The sequence below is a fragment of the Orbicella franksi genome, chromosome 12 (genome assembly GCF_964199315.1).
Source record: "Orbicella franksi chromosome 12, jaOrbFran1.1, whole genome shotgun sequence".
Taxonomy (NCBI): Eukaryota; Metazoa; Cnidaria; class Anthozoa; order Scleractinia; family Merulinidae; genus Orbicella; species Orbicella franksi.
In genome coordinates, this window is record NC_138156.1 from 12,766,860 (window position 1) to 12,783,552 (window position 16,693).

Genomic DNA, 16,693 nt, shown 5'->3' on the forward strand with positions numbered 1-16,693 from the left:
TCAGAAATCGTACCCTGTTCTTCCACTCGATGAAGTCGAACTTCGCCGAGGCACGTCTCTGTAGAAAAACAAAATTGAAAAAGTCAGCGATTTCGAGAAGTGATGAAGGCATAAGTCGATATAGAAAGTCTCCGACACGTTTTGCGACACTTGTTAACAAAAAACAATATCACAGAACCTCAAAGAAACAGTACAGCGACAGGCTGGTCGTTTTCATTTTACAAGTACAGGACAAGTGAAACAGCGCGAGTCACAAACTTCATTTCCGAGAATGACTCGTACTTTCACTCTACCGCAAAAAATCCCTTTAGATAATTTGTCTGTCCTAAAAGCAGCTGTACTTACAATAGCAATTCGTTCCAGCTTCTCCTGAAGACGTCGCAGCCTTTCCATTGAAAGGAGCCATAGATGCTGCCATCTTTTCGACAAGTGCAGCAGGGCTGGATGGTTCTTGTCAAGTGTGGTGGAACCCGACCGCGTAAACGAGGAGCCTGGGCTAGTCAACTTGTCACGTGATCGTTCCCGTGTGAAGGACGAGGCAGGACTGGCGAGTTTCGGTATCCTGCTACTAGGGCGCCGTCCTTGCTTGTGCTCTGGAGTGACCTGCGTTTGCAGCGGGGAGGCGGAAGCAGCAGGGACAACAGAGCCGCGCCTTTTCACTGACTTGGTGAGGCTATCGTATGTCGGTTGTTTTTTGGCCATTTCTTCTTGGAAACCCTTGTGGTCTTCCAACAGTCTCATGACCTCTTCGTAATCGTCATCTGGTATTGGTTCGTTCTCCTTTTCGATTAAGATCTCTTCCTTCCTTCCGATCCAATTGAGCAGATCCTCCATCATACTCTGTTCCTCTGTCAGCTTGGCTTGTTCTTCCTCCAGACGCGTCAGTCGCTGAACTGACCACTTGCGCACCTGAAACACAGTCGGCAGCCAGCTGGTTAGATGGGTCTTACGGCATATTTGTGACCGCGAAGCAACACGTTGTGATAACAAAGTCAAATAACGAACCGCAGGAAAATGTTAAAACCAACAAGAAATGGTAGAAAGCTTCAGTGGAAAGTTTAAGTAGATACTAAGTAAAGGTTCCGCGAAAAATAAGCCATCACACAAGTTCCGTAAAGGCTCCGTGAATTTTATGAAAATCTTTCCTAAACGCTCAGAATCAACATTAGTATTTTTACTCCCTTCAAGAACAAAGGGCATTTCTCGGGGTTATTTTCCACGACAAATAGAAACATTCTGTCAGACGTTTATACAGGTATAGATAGATTAACAACGTCAAATTTGTAAACAAACAATGTAAAAGTAGTTAACTGTTCACAAGAACACGAGTAATGTTGTAAAGTTTTACTTTTTCTAAAACAGCGTTTTACTTCAACTCGCTTTCTTACAAACTCAGTTTGTAATTATCATATCATAATAATGGAGACAGTCACCTCATCCCAGCGTTTCTTAAGTCGTGCAATCCACTGCTGGATAATCTGCAGCGCACTGGGATGACAGAAGCGCGCTATGACCTGACCCTTCTTGATGGCTGATTGGACATTCACTTCCTCTGCCATCAAATCTTCATGGAAAGCCTGCAGTGCAAGTAACAGTTGAATTGAGATCTCCCTGTGAAAGGAACTTGGACCAAAGAATACAAACCCCTTCAAGTTTGAGGTTTCAAAGCTGTAACCCTAAAAATTCCAAAGCAGAAAGAACTACCAAAAAATTGCAATATTCACACTAGTGACAATAGGTCTCAGTAACACAAGCTTATGATGTGACAACGCCTCACTTACCTTGTGCTCAGTCAACTGTTCGCTTATAGTTTCCAGGTCGTCTGCAATAGGACCTAGTCCCCTGAGCGTATCTTCAAAGTCTTTCAGAATACGCAATTCGGTCTTCACACCCGAGTCAAATTCTTTTGCTAAAACCAGGGCATTCTCCAGCCTACAAGAGAAAGCAAACGTTAGCCGTGAGTAGCTGTGAGAACTTTTGCAATTCTGCCAGCTAGTGAGAGTAACCATTTTGTTTTTGTTGAATGTGCGAACTAAGAGTCGTTTCTCAGCTTAAAAATCAAAAATGTTTATAGCGTTGTCTCTATTTCAGTTACCTGTCTTGTTTGGTAGCAGACAAGGCACTGATAGCTTCCCAGCGCACGCGCAAGTCCTCAAGCCTCTCCTCCAGTTTCTGCGGATCTTCAACTTTGTTTTCATCGACCATTGTCCTTCCTGCATTCATCACAGAGTCATAGTTTGCTTGACGGCGGCCAAGCTCACGTTGAAATGTCTATGGAACAACAAAACACCTTAAGTGTGTGGCCTGAAAATTAGTTTAGTTGAAGTGTTTGCTTGGTATGTTTTCAAAACCCAAGTGAAGATCTGATCAAAATTTCTGTCGTGGCTTTCTCTTTGTAACGGAAACGGAACAGACTTTCCTTACCTTGTGATTGTCAATCAAGATCTGTACAGTTTCAGGATCACCCATGACGGCGGTCTCCGTGGAAAGACTGGGTTCTACTGTACTAAGCCAGTCAAGCAGGGACTGCAAGGCATCCTGGAACATTCCAGTGAAGAGAAGCGCCTCCTCAAGCTTTTGTTGTCTGCACAGGAAATGAAACAGTGGTTAGTCACCATGACAACCTTATCCACAAACAAGCGGCAGATAAATCACAAGGGCTGGGTCACAATGTTGTGTGCTCTTTGTTATGTAACAGGTAAAGTATATTGTTCTCATAACGAGAACGGCAGGGAAGAGAAATACAGTTTAATGAATATCATGTTATCACCAACCTTTCGACTGACAGTGCACAGATGGCATCCCATCGTGCTTTGAGGTCAGCTATCTTGCCTTCAATCATGATGGAGTCGTCTGGTGGACTCTTGTCCATTAACACTTTGCCGGTCTTGATAGTGCCATCCATTGAAGCTTGACTGGCACCCAGCATGGACTGGAACTCCTGGCAAATCACCAAAACAGCAAAACAGAGAAAGAGAGTTTGTAACGTTGACGATTCTAGCGTTAAGCCCTTTTCAATACAACTGATCTCGGGATACATGGATCCCTTCTCTTCTCTTCTCGTGGAGAATGGGGCCATTGATCCTGCTTCTCCAAGCCACTATGTCTCTAGCAATATTCAACCCCAGCAACAGTGCCTCCTTCCATGTCCTAAATTCGAGATGCTCCCGCCCATTATTTAGTTCTCCACGAAACCGGGAATTACCGAGAACAAAAATTCCACTCAGTGACAGCAGCTTTGGGATTATAAGACCAGCCTTCTGTCTCTGTTGTGTTCTGTTGAGACGTAGCTAATAAGCAAGAGATAAGCTTATATACAAACCTTGTGTTTCTTCAATTGCGCCCTCAAATGAACAGGATCCACTCCGATCGGTTCCTCGTCCTTAAGTCCTTGCTCCGCTTCATCCAGCATCTTCAACAACTCCTCAGCACCCTTGAAGAACTTCTGTGACAGCTTGTAATTTTCTTCCAGATCTTTCTTTCTGGCAGAAGACAGACCAAGCAACTCCTTCCATCGAGCCTCCAGCTCAGTGACAGTTACTTCTATGTAAGCAACATCTTCCTGCATACACACATCAGTGATCTTATACGAGAGAATCTTGAGCTGTTTGAATGGTTCACGGTGAGCGTCGATATCGTCTTTGAGTTCCTGTGAGGTGCAAATGGGGTACAGAAGACGAGTTAGAACAAATTGACGGGTAAATAAGTTTTATGTTTTGAATTTTAAAAGGAAACCTTGCGCGAATTTTGGCAGTTTCGAAGAGCGAGGTCAGAAAAAAAAAAAAAAACAGTTCGTAATTTCTCTTGATATACCTCATATCACACAAGTCGTTTTGGTTTCTATTTACTCTGAAAGTCGTTATGGAATTGTTTTCTTCATCGAACATCGGCTAACGGAAATCTCGAATGTTGACGACGAGATAGCCAAACAAATTTACGGTTGCCCAAATAAATGATTGCTGTAAAGATCTCTGTAATAAAGTCCTTTTCGAAAACGAAACAAACAAAAATAAAACACATACAACACATTTGTAAGGAAAAGACAGCCGCAAAAGAGGAGTCGTTAAAGACGGTATTTAAAGAGAGCATGGTATCAAGTGCATTTAGGTGATAAATAACAAAATAGTGCTTTTGTCCCTTATTTCGTACCTTATGTTCATGCCGCTGTTTTTCCAAAACATCCAATATAGAGCTGACGTGATCGAATGACACTATTCGATCGTGAACTTGTGTGAGCCATGAGTCCATGTCTGTCAGTTGTTTCTCCAATTCTTCAGCATTCTTGAGAGCGTCATCCAGTTTATGACCTTCCTCTTCAGCCTTAGTGCTCACTTGATCCCATGCTTCTTTCACTTCATCCAGCTGCTTCTGAAGCGAGGCTGCTGTCGTCGGGTCGCTGTTCCTTATCATGGCTTGGACGGCTTCAGTGATTCGTTCATACGTTTCCTTACGTTTTTCTAACACGTCCAAAAAGTCCTGTGGGGGAAGCGATCGATGACATTAGAGAATCACGGAAGAAAAATTTGGAAAGAAATGGTTGCATCTAAATTCTTTAACTACACAGGAGTTACAGTGCCAAATGTCCTGTACGAATGAAACTAGACAAAAAGTACACGAGTCCGTGGCAACTGGAACAAAACAAGGCAACTGGAGTTGATGACAACGTAAATGTATGAAAACAACAGCAACAATCGAAGGACAACCCACTGACCAAGGATTAGAAAACATGCATTGGATTCAACAAACAAACCTTATGTTTAGCGATTTGATTACGCGCACTCTCAGGTCTGCCTCCGATTTGTCTCCTGGAGTAAAGGAATTCACGTGATTCATTCAGCCAAATCCTTAGTTCCTTCATCTGGTCCATGACGTCATGGGACGCGCTCAGCGCAGCAGCGAGCTCGACATCCAGGCGGGCTGCCTTGTCCAACACCTTCTGCCAGCCATCCTGCAGCTCCGTCACCTTCATCTGCAGGGCGCCGCTCTCCAGCTTACTGTCTCCGTTCTCCATCAGTAGCGAGGAAGCAGCACGTGATACTGATTCAACAGAAGGTTCGTGTGCGAGGATGTCATTTTGAAGAATCTGAAAAATCAAAACAAAGAAAATATTTAGTTAGAGTTCAGCCAGATTCAGTGGCAGGAACAAGCAACATCACTGAAAAATTTGGCTTCCATTTCAGTGAAATGTACGTCACATTCCATTTAAATGTTTGTAAAGTGTAGAATTCCATCTCAAAATTTATCGTACCTTATGTTTCGCTTTCTCAACTTCAATAAACTTCACATCTCCTTGAACATTCTTGGCCAGCTGTTCGTCAAGTGTGGCATTGGTCTGTTTTACCCAAACAAGCAGCTCTTCTAGAGCCAGTTGGAATTGTCCAAGCTGTAACAGAGCTCCTTCGATGGTCTGCTGCCTCTCACTGGAATGAATGCACAAGTCATCCCACCGAGCGTTGATTTCCTCCAGTTGTGCTGAGATCAAGTCCGCGTCTTCCGGGCGACACTGCTCGCTCAGCATTGTGCCCTTCTGGTTGACCGCTGTTACATCACTTTGGAGTGGAGTCAGTTCTTTTTGGAAGGCCTGAAACACAAGAAATAGTCATTAGTATTGAAATTCATTTTTATTGTCTGATGATACTAGTCATAGACTGTCTAGCTAGGGCTTTTAAGATCAGCCAGCTACTTTTCTGGAATGACGCTCAAATACCAGAAAGAGCCATTTTGAACTAAACGTAACGAATCCCAACAGACGGGAGGCTGACCAGCTTGCTATTTACAAACCATGGTCAAGCGTTGAACTGAGGATACCCAAGAGCAAGTCCAACCAGTGGCAGTTTGAAAGTCTTGAAAAAAGACCTCTGCATTTCAACATCATCACCCTGACCACTTCGCCAAGTAGCCTTAAACTGTTTTAAGGCTAACGCGAGTTTAACACTTCTGAATCCGTTAAAGTATTCTTTGAAGTTCTTGAAATGCTTGACTACGCGAGTTAAATTCTAATGAATGAGTTGCCAGTAAGCGGTTACCCGTGTTTGCGCAAAGAACTCTGGGATCGTCAGGGGGCAAACATTGCAAGTCGCTAGAAGAAAATGTATGGGGAAATGTTGTTTCGACGCCAAAAAACATGGTTTTGGGGAGAGATCAACGCTTTTTCGCCATTGTTTTATCGAAAATGGATTTTGGCAATGTTGGTACATGAAAAATGTAAGTTTTTGTTTGAAATAAGTGATAAAATTTACCGATAAACTCCCTTTTGCTTGCGTGAGGTTTATTGTGAAATACATTGAAGAGAATATTGAAAATTTCAGTACACGCCTGATCTCGAGAGGCTACCCGGAGCAAATGGTAGAAAAGACCCTCCGAGAAGTTAAATATAAAGACAGAAAAGAAGCTCTAAAACAGAAATCGAAAATTGCAGAAGAACTATTACCTTCTGTGTCGGGCAATTTTACTCAAACGTCAATACCATACTTTGGAAAGCATAATCACGCACAAATGACTTTTAAATGCAAATACTCAGAGATATATTCAAGGAGCCACCCTTGATCTGTTATAGAAAAGGAAAATCACTGAAATACGTGCTTGTAAAAGCAAAACAAAGGCTTTGAGCAAGACAGTAGCCGCACAGCATGAGTCGCGCGGACTCGTTTGTCATTAAATCAACCCCAGACAGTACAATGATCGTCACCGGGCTTATTTCCAGTATTATTTGTATGACTGAGCTTTCAAATAAGCCAAAAGTAGCCTGTACACAACTTAAAAGGCTTTACTGGGTTATTTCCTCTCGATTTATACCTAATTAATTTTGTAATATTTTCAGACCATTACGCGATGTAAATTTCACAATAAACCTCACGCAAGCAACGGAGTTTATCGGTAGATGTTCTCATATATTTCACGGTTATTCAAACAAAAATTTACATATTCCACATATCAACATTGCCCAAATCCATTCGCGATAAAAACGACGGCGAAAAAGCGTTGATCTGTCTCAAAAATCGTTTTCTTATACCTCGAAACAACTTTTCGTCATACATTTCCTTCTAGCGACTAGCAATGTTTGCCCCCTGACGATCCCAGAGTTCTTCGCGCAAACACAGGTATCCGATTACTGGCAACTCATTCATTGGTCTAAATTACATGCTGGATGATACGACTTTTATTAGTTAAGCACATTACAGTCACCTTCTGCTCTTGCAGTTGTTCTTTGACAATATCCAGGTCAGTCCCCACAGGTGGCTGCTCGGCAAGCCTCTGTTCCAGGTCAGTCAACTTAGCCAGCAAAGGATCATGGGTGTTGTGGTATTGGGTGGCAGTTTCTTTGACATCTCCCATTTCAGCTTCTCTCTTGTTCCACGTCTTTTCGATGTCTGCCCACTGTGAGGTGACCCCAGCGAGCTCTGTTTGTACCAGCTGCTTGTCACTGGAGCTACAATGCGCGACAAGAACAGGGCTGGCCTCGCACAACACATTCACTGCTTCACTGTGTGCATCCAGCTCCGAGCGAAGCTCCTACGCAACCAAAATTACATGAAATTAAAGGTTTGCTGATTCAACTGGTCCTTTAGTAGCTTTTATTAGCTAGCCGTGCCACAGAAAACGCATCTTGAATATCAGACCTCAATTTTCACTTTTCGCAATCCGTCCAAATCCTCCCCAATCCTAATCATCCTTCTTTCTCTTTGGTTTGTTATAACATCTCAGGCGATTTGTTCACATGACCGAACCATTCCTTAGTCAAGAACATATAACCTTAACTAGCTCCATAAATTGTCTCAGAGGAATGGTTTCATTCACGAAGGACGTAGCCATGCTATTTTAGGAGACAATGTCACATAACGACTGGAAATCTCACATTTAGTGATAAAGCAGTCTTCATCCATTCCACCAAAAAATAACCAGGGAAACGATGGGAAACTCGCCTTTTTTATTCTCGTTCTCCGGGTTGATTCCGATCTATACGCGGCGCCCTAACTACTAACCAAAGGGTTGAAAAAGGCTAGTACTGCCAAAGTATCTGATTAGCTTACAAAGCAAGATTAGTTCCTCACCTGGTGATCATGAATCTGCTCTTCCAGAACTTCTAGGTCAGCGGCAGGGAGTTCCTCCGAGTCAAGATGATCCTGTACGTCCTTCAGAATGTTCTTGATCTCATCTAAGCCCGTCCAGAACTTCTCGCCAGCATCAAGGGCCAGTTCAAGAGCTTTCAGCCTTTCGTCATACAAGGTTTGTGTGTCGGCTGCCAGCGTTGAAACTTTGCTCATCTTGTCCTTCATGAGTAATGATGTTTTGGTATCTGGATTTACATTCACCAGAGCTGTCACCAATGGTCTGACCTCGTCAACCAACTCTTTCTCAGGATCGAATTCACTCTGAAGTCCCTTTAGGAAAAGGTATAGGAAAATTTTATTTTGGTCTCTTGAATACACCAAAAAACGGAAAGAAGAAAAGAGCTTTCTACCAAACATATTTATTGTCCAGAGCAAAATGAATTGTGTTTTCATTGTCATCTTAAAATACAGGAGATAGCTCCGCTTCTCACAGTAAAGTGTTCGTTCCATTGCTAAACAATGGCCTACCTTTATCTCTTCAATCTGCGCACGAATCTTATCCGGTCGGACGCTAATGGGCTTCAGATTGCCAAACTCTTCTTTTCGTCTGTCCAGCAAGGCCTGCAGCTCGTCCAGTCTGTTCTGTAGCTCTTCTTCTTGTGCCAACGTCATTCCGATCTTTATTCCTCGTTCCTCGGTCTGCCTCTGCAGCCGTTCATAGCGCTCAAGACAAGTCGCTACTTTGTCCTCAATCGAGCTGGATCCCTCACCTGGACCACTCAGCTTGACCAGGTCATTACCGGTTACTTCCAAATTACCGATCAAAACTTTCAGGGCAGTGATGCCTTCCTGGATTGACTACAAAAGAAACAACCACAACAAAAAAATCGTTCATTAAAAGAAATGAACAAAGGGAAGCCAAAAGAACCCTTGAATTCTTGCTTCTCACGCAATCTTTCGAGGAAGATTGTGTTACGAATTGGAAGGACCTCGAAGTAACCGGTAACGCATCTTGAACAGTAATTCAGCAAGGTTCGCATCTGATGTCCATACTCTCTAAACTCGATTATCGTTGTTCTTTTTGGGCATAACCCTTTTAAATTATTACTAAGAGAGTTTGTTCAGAATTTGAAAAATTGTACATTATAAATAGCGTACGATAGCACTGAACTATAAAGTACAAGGCCTGAACATCCTTACCTTGATTCTCTCCTGCTGAAGTTCTGCAACTGAACCATCGTCCAGCTTGCGGAAGTTTTCTTCACAGCGATCTAACCAGGTGACCACCTCCTTGTGAATGTCTCTGAACTGCTGTGACAGTAACAGAGCTTCCACTAACGAGGCTTGTCGAGCTGATGTTTCATTCTTCACATTCTGGTAGCGAGTCTTGATGCTGTCTATATCATCTTTAACGGTCTGCTGTTCGTCGTCTTGTAGCACTGTTATTAGGGCGTCGCCGGTTTCACACACAGATTTAACAGGTTTCTCATGCGCTGCGACGTCAGCATTGAGGGCCTGGAGACAGAACAAAAGACAAGAATGTTTGAATTTTTTTCAGGTTTTAACTTCACAGCTGTTTTTAGAAGTCGTGTGTATAACTGCAATGATCAATCATGTCTTCAAAAGTCTAATTCTGTTATGGTTAGAACATTGAACGAGATATCCAGAAATGAACATGTAGCGTTCCGTTAGGCTTATCAGCTTAATCCGGTTTTTGCAATCAAAAACGCGATTTTCAGTAATGTAATGTAATCCGGTTTTAGATGATAGTTTTATTACGAAGCGACTGAAACGAACCTGATCTAAATTCACTATATGAAATGATAAGAATTAACCCGTCTTTTCCAGCCAGCATCAAAATTCATACCAACTATCTGAATTATCTAAATCGGAAATCAGATTGGCTAAAGAAATCTACAGAAATTTTGGTAACTGGGTGATGTGTCGCAAGCCAGCCATACAAGCATTGCTCTATATTGTTCTGACAATTCTTTGCTTGTCAGGTGAGCCGCACTGGTTAAAGTAACCAAAGACTACACGACAATCAATGATTAACATATCTTGATCAATACAATCTCGCCCTCAAGGCGAGGCTACTCACCGCCTGATCGCCAAGTTGCTGTTTAACTCTCTCTGGTTCCACACCCACCGGCTCCATATTGGACAGCGTCCCTTCTGTATCTGTCAGCCATGTCTTCAGCTCGTTCACTTCAAGTTGGAAGCTTTCAACGCGTTCCTGAGATGAAAACAACTTCTTAGCGAGCTTGTCCACCTCTGCTTGCAATGAGTTCCATTTCTCATCAACCTCGCTCAGAGCTTGGTCTACTTTCGGCTTCTCGTCGTCGATGAGATATTTCTTGAGGTTGTCACCCATCTCTCTACACGAGGACACTTCTGGTTCCTTAGTTGCTAGAGCTTTTTGGATATCCTGCGACAAACACGCAGCACATAGCTTAGCAACTAATCGTACATTAACATGTCGTTTTGTTGGATCTTCTATGAAACAGAAAAAGACGAGTGTAGCTAATGTAAAAGGCTAACTGTTTAGATTCCTTCAAGCCAGAATTCCGAATCCGGTTTCTTATTAGTAGTTCTGTAAATCCTCGCTTACGGCTCGGTTTCATATTAACTTCGAACCCTCCCAAACTCTTTACCCTATTGGTTTCAGGTGATATTCTATTCGTAAACGATGATCTCAACTAAAGGAAAATCCCTTGATCACGAACCTTGAGCATCTCCTGCTGAACACTTTCACTTTCATCTTTCGCCGCTTCCAGTTTACTTGCAGTGTCGTCACACCAAGCAATCAACTGATCTTTGGCGTCAAAGAATTCTTCCGAAAGTTTAGCAGCATCTTGAGCTTCCTTCCTCTTACCACTAGCTTGGTCACGCAACTTGTTGTAACGCTGCAAGAGCTTGTCTGTTTTGTCACGGATCAAGTCTTTATCTCCGTCGGTGCAATGTGACACGAGTTCCTCGCCAGCTTGTGCTGCGTCTTGGACTGGGAACTCAAGGTTGTCAATTTCCTGGCACAACTCCTGTCAAACCGAGAGTGAAGCAAGATGTTCAGACAAAAATAAATCAAGAAATAAACATAGTCACATCAGTGGTAGCCGGTTTTCATGCGAGAGAGTCCGAAACGTTGATCATCGAGACTCGGAGAAAAATCCCCGGAACAAGGCGAGAGAACTACCAACAAACTCAGACCACATATGACTACAGGCGGAAATCAAATCCAAGCCACATTGCCCCAGCTAAGAATCTTTTGTCGAGTAACTAAGCAGATTTTAATCTGGATTTTAAATTTCTGATTTATAAAAAGTTGTCATCTGAAAGAATCTGCATTGGAACCTAAAATTAAAACTGTCTTATGCCTACCTGCAGCTTTTTCGCGTCTTCTTGGATATGTTCAGGTTCTGCTTTCTGACCCAGTTGTTGAGCCTGCAGTTGTTCCTCAGCAGTGGCTATCTTCTTATCGGCATCAGCAAGCTGTCCATCAAACTTGACAGCTGCTTCCATGGTAACGTCCAGTGCGTTCTTCCTGGTGTCTGTCATGTCATTAAGCTCCTCCCATTGACGTGTGACATCTGCCAGCCCTTCTTCTATACGCGCCTTGGTGTCATCATCAGCAGTTTTCAGAACTTCTTCGCCAGTTTCTTGTAACGACTTCACTGCAGGCGCTCGGTCAGCGATCATTCGGGTAAACAGCTGTAGTTAAAAAATACTTATATTAATCGAAAATCCGTCCTTCTTTTATGGTTTAAAATTACCCCTTTGATGCTTTTCTTCTTAAGAATACTGCTATTTTGAGTTTCACGTCGAGATAGAAGTGATTCCGCGTGCATCACTGATTAACTCATTATTTCATCATCCAGCATCAGCAAATAAAAGCACCAGCAGTTTAAAAAGATAATCTTGACACACCAGCAGACCCCTTTTATATCGGTACTTACCTTCTGTTCTTGCATCTGAGCCTTCATTACATTGGGGTCAGTTGCAGCAATGGGACCTTGATTCTCTACCAGTTCACGTGTCTCTGCCAGCCAGTCAAGGAGTGACTGCAAAGCATCCTGGAACTTGCCACAGGCCAGCAGCGCGTTTTCTAGCTTGGTCTGCCTGTTGCCAAGGTCTTGATTCATGGCTAGAAGTCGCTGGTTTAGATCGCTTATGGCCTGATCGATGTCACTGGTGTCAGCGTCTGGATACGCCACGGCCATCTTGTATTTCAGATCATTTAGTGCTGCAAGCTGGTCCTGAAGTCCATCAATTTCCTTTTGTAAATCCTGTTCACGAGGTCACAAATACATTAAATTAAGATCTACTTTTTAAGAACGCGGGATTCGCGCCAGATTACCAACACAACCTTGTCAATGGTAGTTAATACGACATGCTGAGTACTGCTACAGTGGAACCTCGATTTAACGAACCTCTTAATAGCGAAAATATTTTGTCAGTCTCTCGGCCCTTTGTTACACCGAGGTCCCACTGTATAATCAACCCTTTCACTCTCAGAGTAAAACGTTGCGATTGTGGTCTTCGTGTAGCACTGTTTCTCGTGCCTATAATAAGGTAGTTTTAACTTTGTAGTCGTAGAAGGAAATCCTTGTATGAGAACATTCAAATGAAACTTGAACAGTGCATTTATATGGTGCCTAGCAAAGCGATTTTTTTCTACTCAATACTGAGGCAATTTGCCCTCTTGACATTGAAAGAGTAAACACATAGCGATGCCTGTAGTGTTTTTCTGACCTTGATGTCCTCCAACTGCTGGTTTATCGTGTCAACATCAGCGCCAATCGGTTGCAGCTGTTTGACCTTGTCTTCAGTTTCACTCATGGCCTGGTCTGCCTGACGTAATGCTTCCTGCAATTCTTCCACTTGTTGCAATGCCTTCTCGAGTTCCGCTTGCTGATTGGCTGCGGCGTCATTGACGTCATTCCACTGCTTGTCAGTGTCAGACATTTGTTTCACCATCGCCGAATCAAACCCAAGGCCAGCGGAGATCAGCGCTTGAGCTTGCTTGTTAACTGTGTCAAAATCAGGCTTTAGATCGTCTACTTCTGCCTTCAGCAGCTAAGAGATAGACAAGAAACATCAGTCATGATCCCTTCAAAAAAAGCTGGTTTCTTGATAATGATTACACTCGCTACCACTGACGCAATCGCCAGCTGCCTTTGCTATGACATGAAAACAGTTCGCTCTCAATGCAATCGTTGTCAGGGTTAGAGAAACAGGGGTACTTTTAACGTCACAGGTCAAGCGGATGCAAGAAGCACTAGTGGATAACTGGTGGATAGATGATATTCCCATTATTGGCCCACTAGCTCGGAAGGAGTTATTTCATTGGTTCTTAAAGCAATTGATAACAAGTCACAACAATTCCCTAGCCGGAGGCAGTGTTTACAATAGCGGGTCCAGAGAGGTACGTGTCTTACAGATTAAAATTAATTGAAAGTTGTTTGAAAAGTAGAACAAGACTGCGTACCTTTGCCTTCTCCAGTTGTTCTTTAAGTTTCTCAGCATCCATCACCGTGGGTTTATTTTCTTCCAATTTGACCTCAGTCTCCTTAACCTGCTCCTCTAGCTTGGCTTCTTGTTCCCAATACTCCTCCAGGTCTGCAAGCACCTTTTTGTTTTTGTCGATCGCGTCAGCCAGCTTGTCCTGTACTTCAGCGTAATGGTCTTCTAACTTCTTGTTCTCTGATTCAACAGCGGTTGTGTCAGCGCTCGGGTTACCTTCCTGAATATTATTACCTGTTCCAACAGCCGACTGAAACTCTGGTTTCAGCTCTTCCAGTTGTTCTTTTAACGCCCCAAGCTTCTCAATGTGTTTCTTCTCCTCCTCCACATCAGAGACAGGTGTTCTCTCCACGTTAAGATCAGTTTCCACAGCAGATATTTTCTCATCAACTCCATCAACGGCAACTTTATATTCCTGCAGCTGGCCTTGTAAAGCTTCAATGTCTGTGAGTTTGCTTTGAAGGTTTTTGTTCAAGTCGTTCCATCGTTTGTCCACGCTTTGGATGTCATCCTCGACAGCGCTCACTTCTTCAACGCAAACTCGAGTGACTGCCTGTGCTGTGTTGTCAAGTTCATCGTGTGGATCTGAATGGTTCTCAACATCTTGCTGTAACTCCTGTAGGAAACGAAAGTTCTCAATTTCACACAATGTACGATAAATTATAAAATTCAACTACAACCTAGGCAACGCTCCTTTTGGCATTTACCATTTCAAACGATGCAGATTTAATCATGCCTAAAGCGATGCTAGACTGAACGGTTAATTTAACTCTGTAAAAATACCTCAACATGTTGCTTGCAGGATTCAAGGGTTTTTGGATCACAGGTCAAGCATATAGCGTTCGCTCTCCTTTCAGCCCCGTCCAGCCACGGTACAAAGTGGCCGCGTTGTTCCTGGTACTCATTAGTCAATTTTACTGCTTGTTCCAACTTGGCGGTGCGGTCATCTGACGCTTCGTTCAGCTCTGTCCACCGCTGGCTCATGTTGTCGAGTTTTTCCTGCAGGTTATCTCGGTCAGCGGGCAGTTGGCTTGTTTCCTTCAGCTGCTCTCCAGCTGCCATCAAGGCCATGTAAGTTGGTTCTTTGTCTTTAATCTCCTGGTGGATGTCCTGGAATGTTTTAAGTACACGAGGCCATTAAATATGATGCAAATAATTGACACATGACACAGTTTTGTTGAAAGCTTTTCACATAAAACTCAATAGTTTCAATTCTCTTTTTTTCCCTGGTTAAAGTTCTAATCGACAAAGAGGTTAACAAATTGACAATTCTCGGATGACACCCCACCTTATCCAAAACATATTGTTTTATTCTTTACTCTGTCTGGAAAACGAATTATCACATCACCTCATCTATCACTCACGGAGGAGGCAAATCACATAAGAAGAAAGAGCCGAGCTTTCTGTTAACACTAAAATTTGAAAAAGAACGAGGCACTCGGCGCCGTTTTGACAGGAAAACGGCAAACAGAAAATGAAATCGGAGGGAGACCTGTTTGCATTCCATTCATAAAAAAAGAAATAAATAAAATAGCAGTGATATATCTTAAACAAGGTAAGTTAGGAATAGCGAAATTTAGATCTCGTTTTTCGTAATCGGTGTCTGGCGGTTGAACTGAAACTTTTGAAAGAAAGAGAGAAAAACAAACAAACAAATAGGTAAAACATTAGTTTATACCTACCTGATAACTGTCTTTCTGATCTTGAACAGTCGCTACGTCAGCAGAAATCGGTCTAAGCTTAGCCACAGTTCTTTCCGTCTTGGTTAGCCAGCGTAAGAAATCATCAAAATCAGTCTCAAACTGGCCACACTGAGTAAGCGCAGTTTGAAGCTGATTCTCCCGCTCTTCAATCTGCTCAACAAGCTGTTTCAAGTCGAGTTCAGCTCTGGATATACGGCTTTGTAGTTCGGCTTCAGACACTGGATCTTCACTGGCAGACAGCAGACTCTCTGCTAAGGTCTTGCTGTCTTTCAGATTTTCTTGTTGTTTTTCAAGATCATCCTTCAGCGCCTACCATTAAAATGAACTTTTAGTGCATGCATTACAACGTTTCTCTATAACACAATACAAAACGCTGGCATGGTAGGATACCAAATGCAATGGTACGAGTAAAAGATAAATTTGCAATAGGAAGATATTTTCTTGGACCTATGTCCTTAGGCTTTAGAACAGGAGAACATCGCTATCTTGAGCCAGACTACCTTGCTCCAAAAACCAATCTGGAAACACCACTTTCTCAGGCTTTCTGTCAAGTTCCATTGAGAGTACTCAGCATTTTACTGTATATCAAATACTATTTACATAAAAAGCTTGTTTCATCCTCAAGCTAGGCTGATATCTGCTACAACCGAAGTAAACTGCAACTTTTGTTTGTAACCCACTCAATAATTTAAACAATTCACAAACATCGTAAACTTGAGTGAATAGAACGACTTCCCGCACAAGCTCGCATGAATCATTTCATTTTTGCTTAATTAAGAACTTGAGTGGCTAACGTACAGGCGATGTGTTAGCCAAAACAGACGGATTCGTTATGTTTGATTAATTATCGCTGAACTTAGAATCCATACAGACCTGCAACTGCTCCAGTTGTTTCTGTGCCGTAACAGGATCTGTACTTATTGGCTCCCAGGCTTTCACGGCCCCGTCACTATCGGCAGTCCAAGCTTGAATTTCATCCAGCTTGTCTTGTACTTGCGTGCCTTGATCAATAGCCTGTTCCAGCTGCGCTTGTTTGTCTTTTAACTGGCCTAGGAGAGTACCATACTTTTGGCTAACTGCTGCAAGTTCTTCTTGGACTAGTGAAGGATCACCGTTTGAAGCAGAGATGACGTCCACAGTTTGCTGTCCGCTAGTCTCTGCCTTTTCGAAGTTTTCCTTCACGTCTTCCAACTCCTGGATCAGCGCCTGGTTGGTAAAAGAAAGGCAAACAGCGAAGAATTAGACAAGAGCAACGGTTGTTGGCAGGTTAGAAAACTCAAAAATGAATGAAAAAAAAGAAAAAGCTTTATTACGAACGACTAATTTCACGAAATGCTTCTGCCAGTGAGCCAATGAAACTACCGCAAACAAGTCGTCATTTTGTTCTTTCGTAGTAGGTAACGAAACGTAAAAACAAAA

At 42.8% G+C, this 16,693-nt stretch overlaps 1 protein-coding gene across 1 annotated transcript in view; it reads right to left on the bottom strand.

Annotated features, from left to right (window-relative positions):
- LOC145463982 (uncharacterized) overlaps positions 1-16,693 on the bottom strand; it is a 126,383-nt gene that overhangs the window by 3,401 nt on the left and 106,289 nt on the right. The window contains exons 97-120 of the mRNA XM_081447781.1: positions 16,148-16,480; positions 15,254-15,583; positions 14,355-14,681; positions 13,537-14,187; positions 12,801-13,124; positions 12,005-12,334; positions 11,430-11,759; positions 10,778-11,089; positions 10,153-10,479; positions 9,252-9,566; positions 8,580-8,909; positions 8,052-8,381; positions 7,186-7,512; positions 5,249-5,581; positions 4,751-5,083; positions 4,150-4,476; positions 3,323-3,649; positions 2,775-2,941; positions 2,425-2,584; positions 2,096-2,271; positions 1,782-1,932; positions 1,434-1,577; positions 346-909; positions 14-58 (exon numbers count right to left, since the gene is read on the bottom strand). Of these exons, the coding sequence (XP_081303907.1) occupies positions 14-58; positions 346-909; positions 1,434-1,577; positions 1,782-1,932; positions 2,096-2,271; positions 2,425-2,584; positions 2,775-2,941; positions 3,323-3,649; positions 4,150-4,476; positions 4,751-5,083; positions 5,249-5,581; positions 7,186-7,512; positions 8,052-8,381; positions 8,580-8,909; positions 9,252-9,566; positions 10,153-10,479; positions 10,778-11,089; positions 11,430-11,759; positions 12,005-12,334; positions 12,801-13,124; positions 13,537-14,187; positions 14,355-14,681; positions 15,254-15,583; positions 16,148-16,480 (7,293 nt within the window). The remainder of the gene's footprint in view (positions 1-13; positions 59-345; positions 910-1,433; positions 1,578-1,781; positions 1,933-2,095; positions 2,272-2,424; positions 2,585-2,774; positions 2,942-3,322; positions 3,650-4,149; positions 4,477-4,750; positions 5,084-5,248; positions 5,582-7,185; positions 7,513-8,051; positions 8,382-8,579; positions 8,910-9,251; positions 9,567-10,152; positions 10,480-10,777; positions 11,090-11,429; positions 11,760-12,004; positions 12,335-12,800; positions 13,125-13,536; positions 14,188-14,354; positions 14,682-15,253; positions 15,584-16,147; positions 16,481-16,693) is intronic.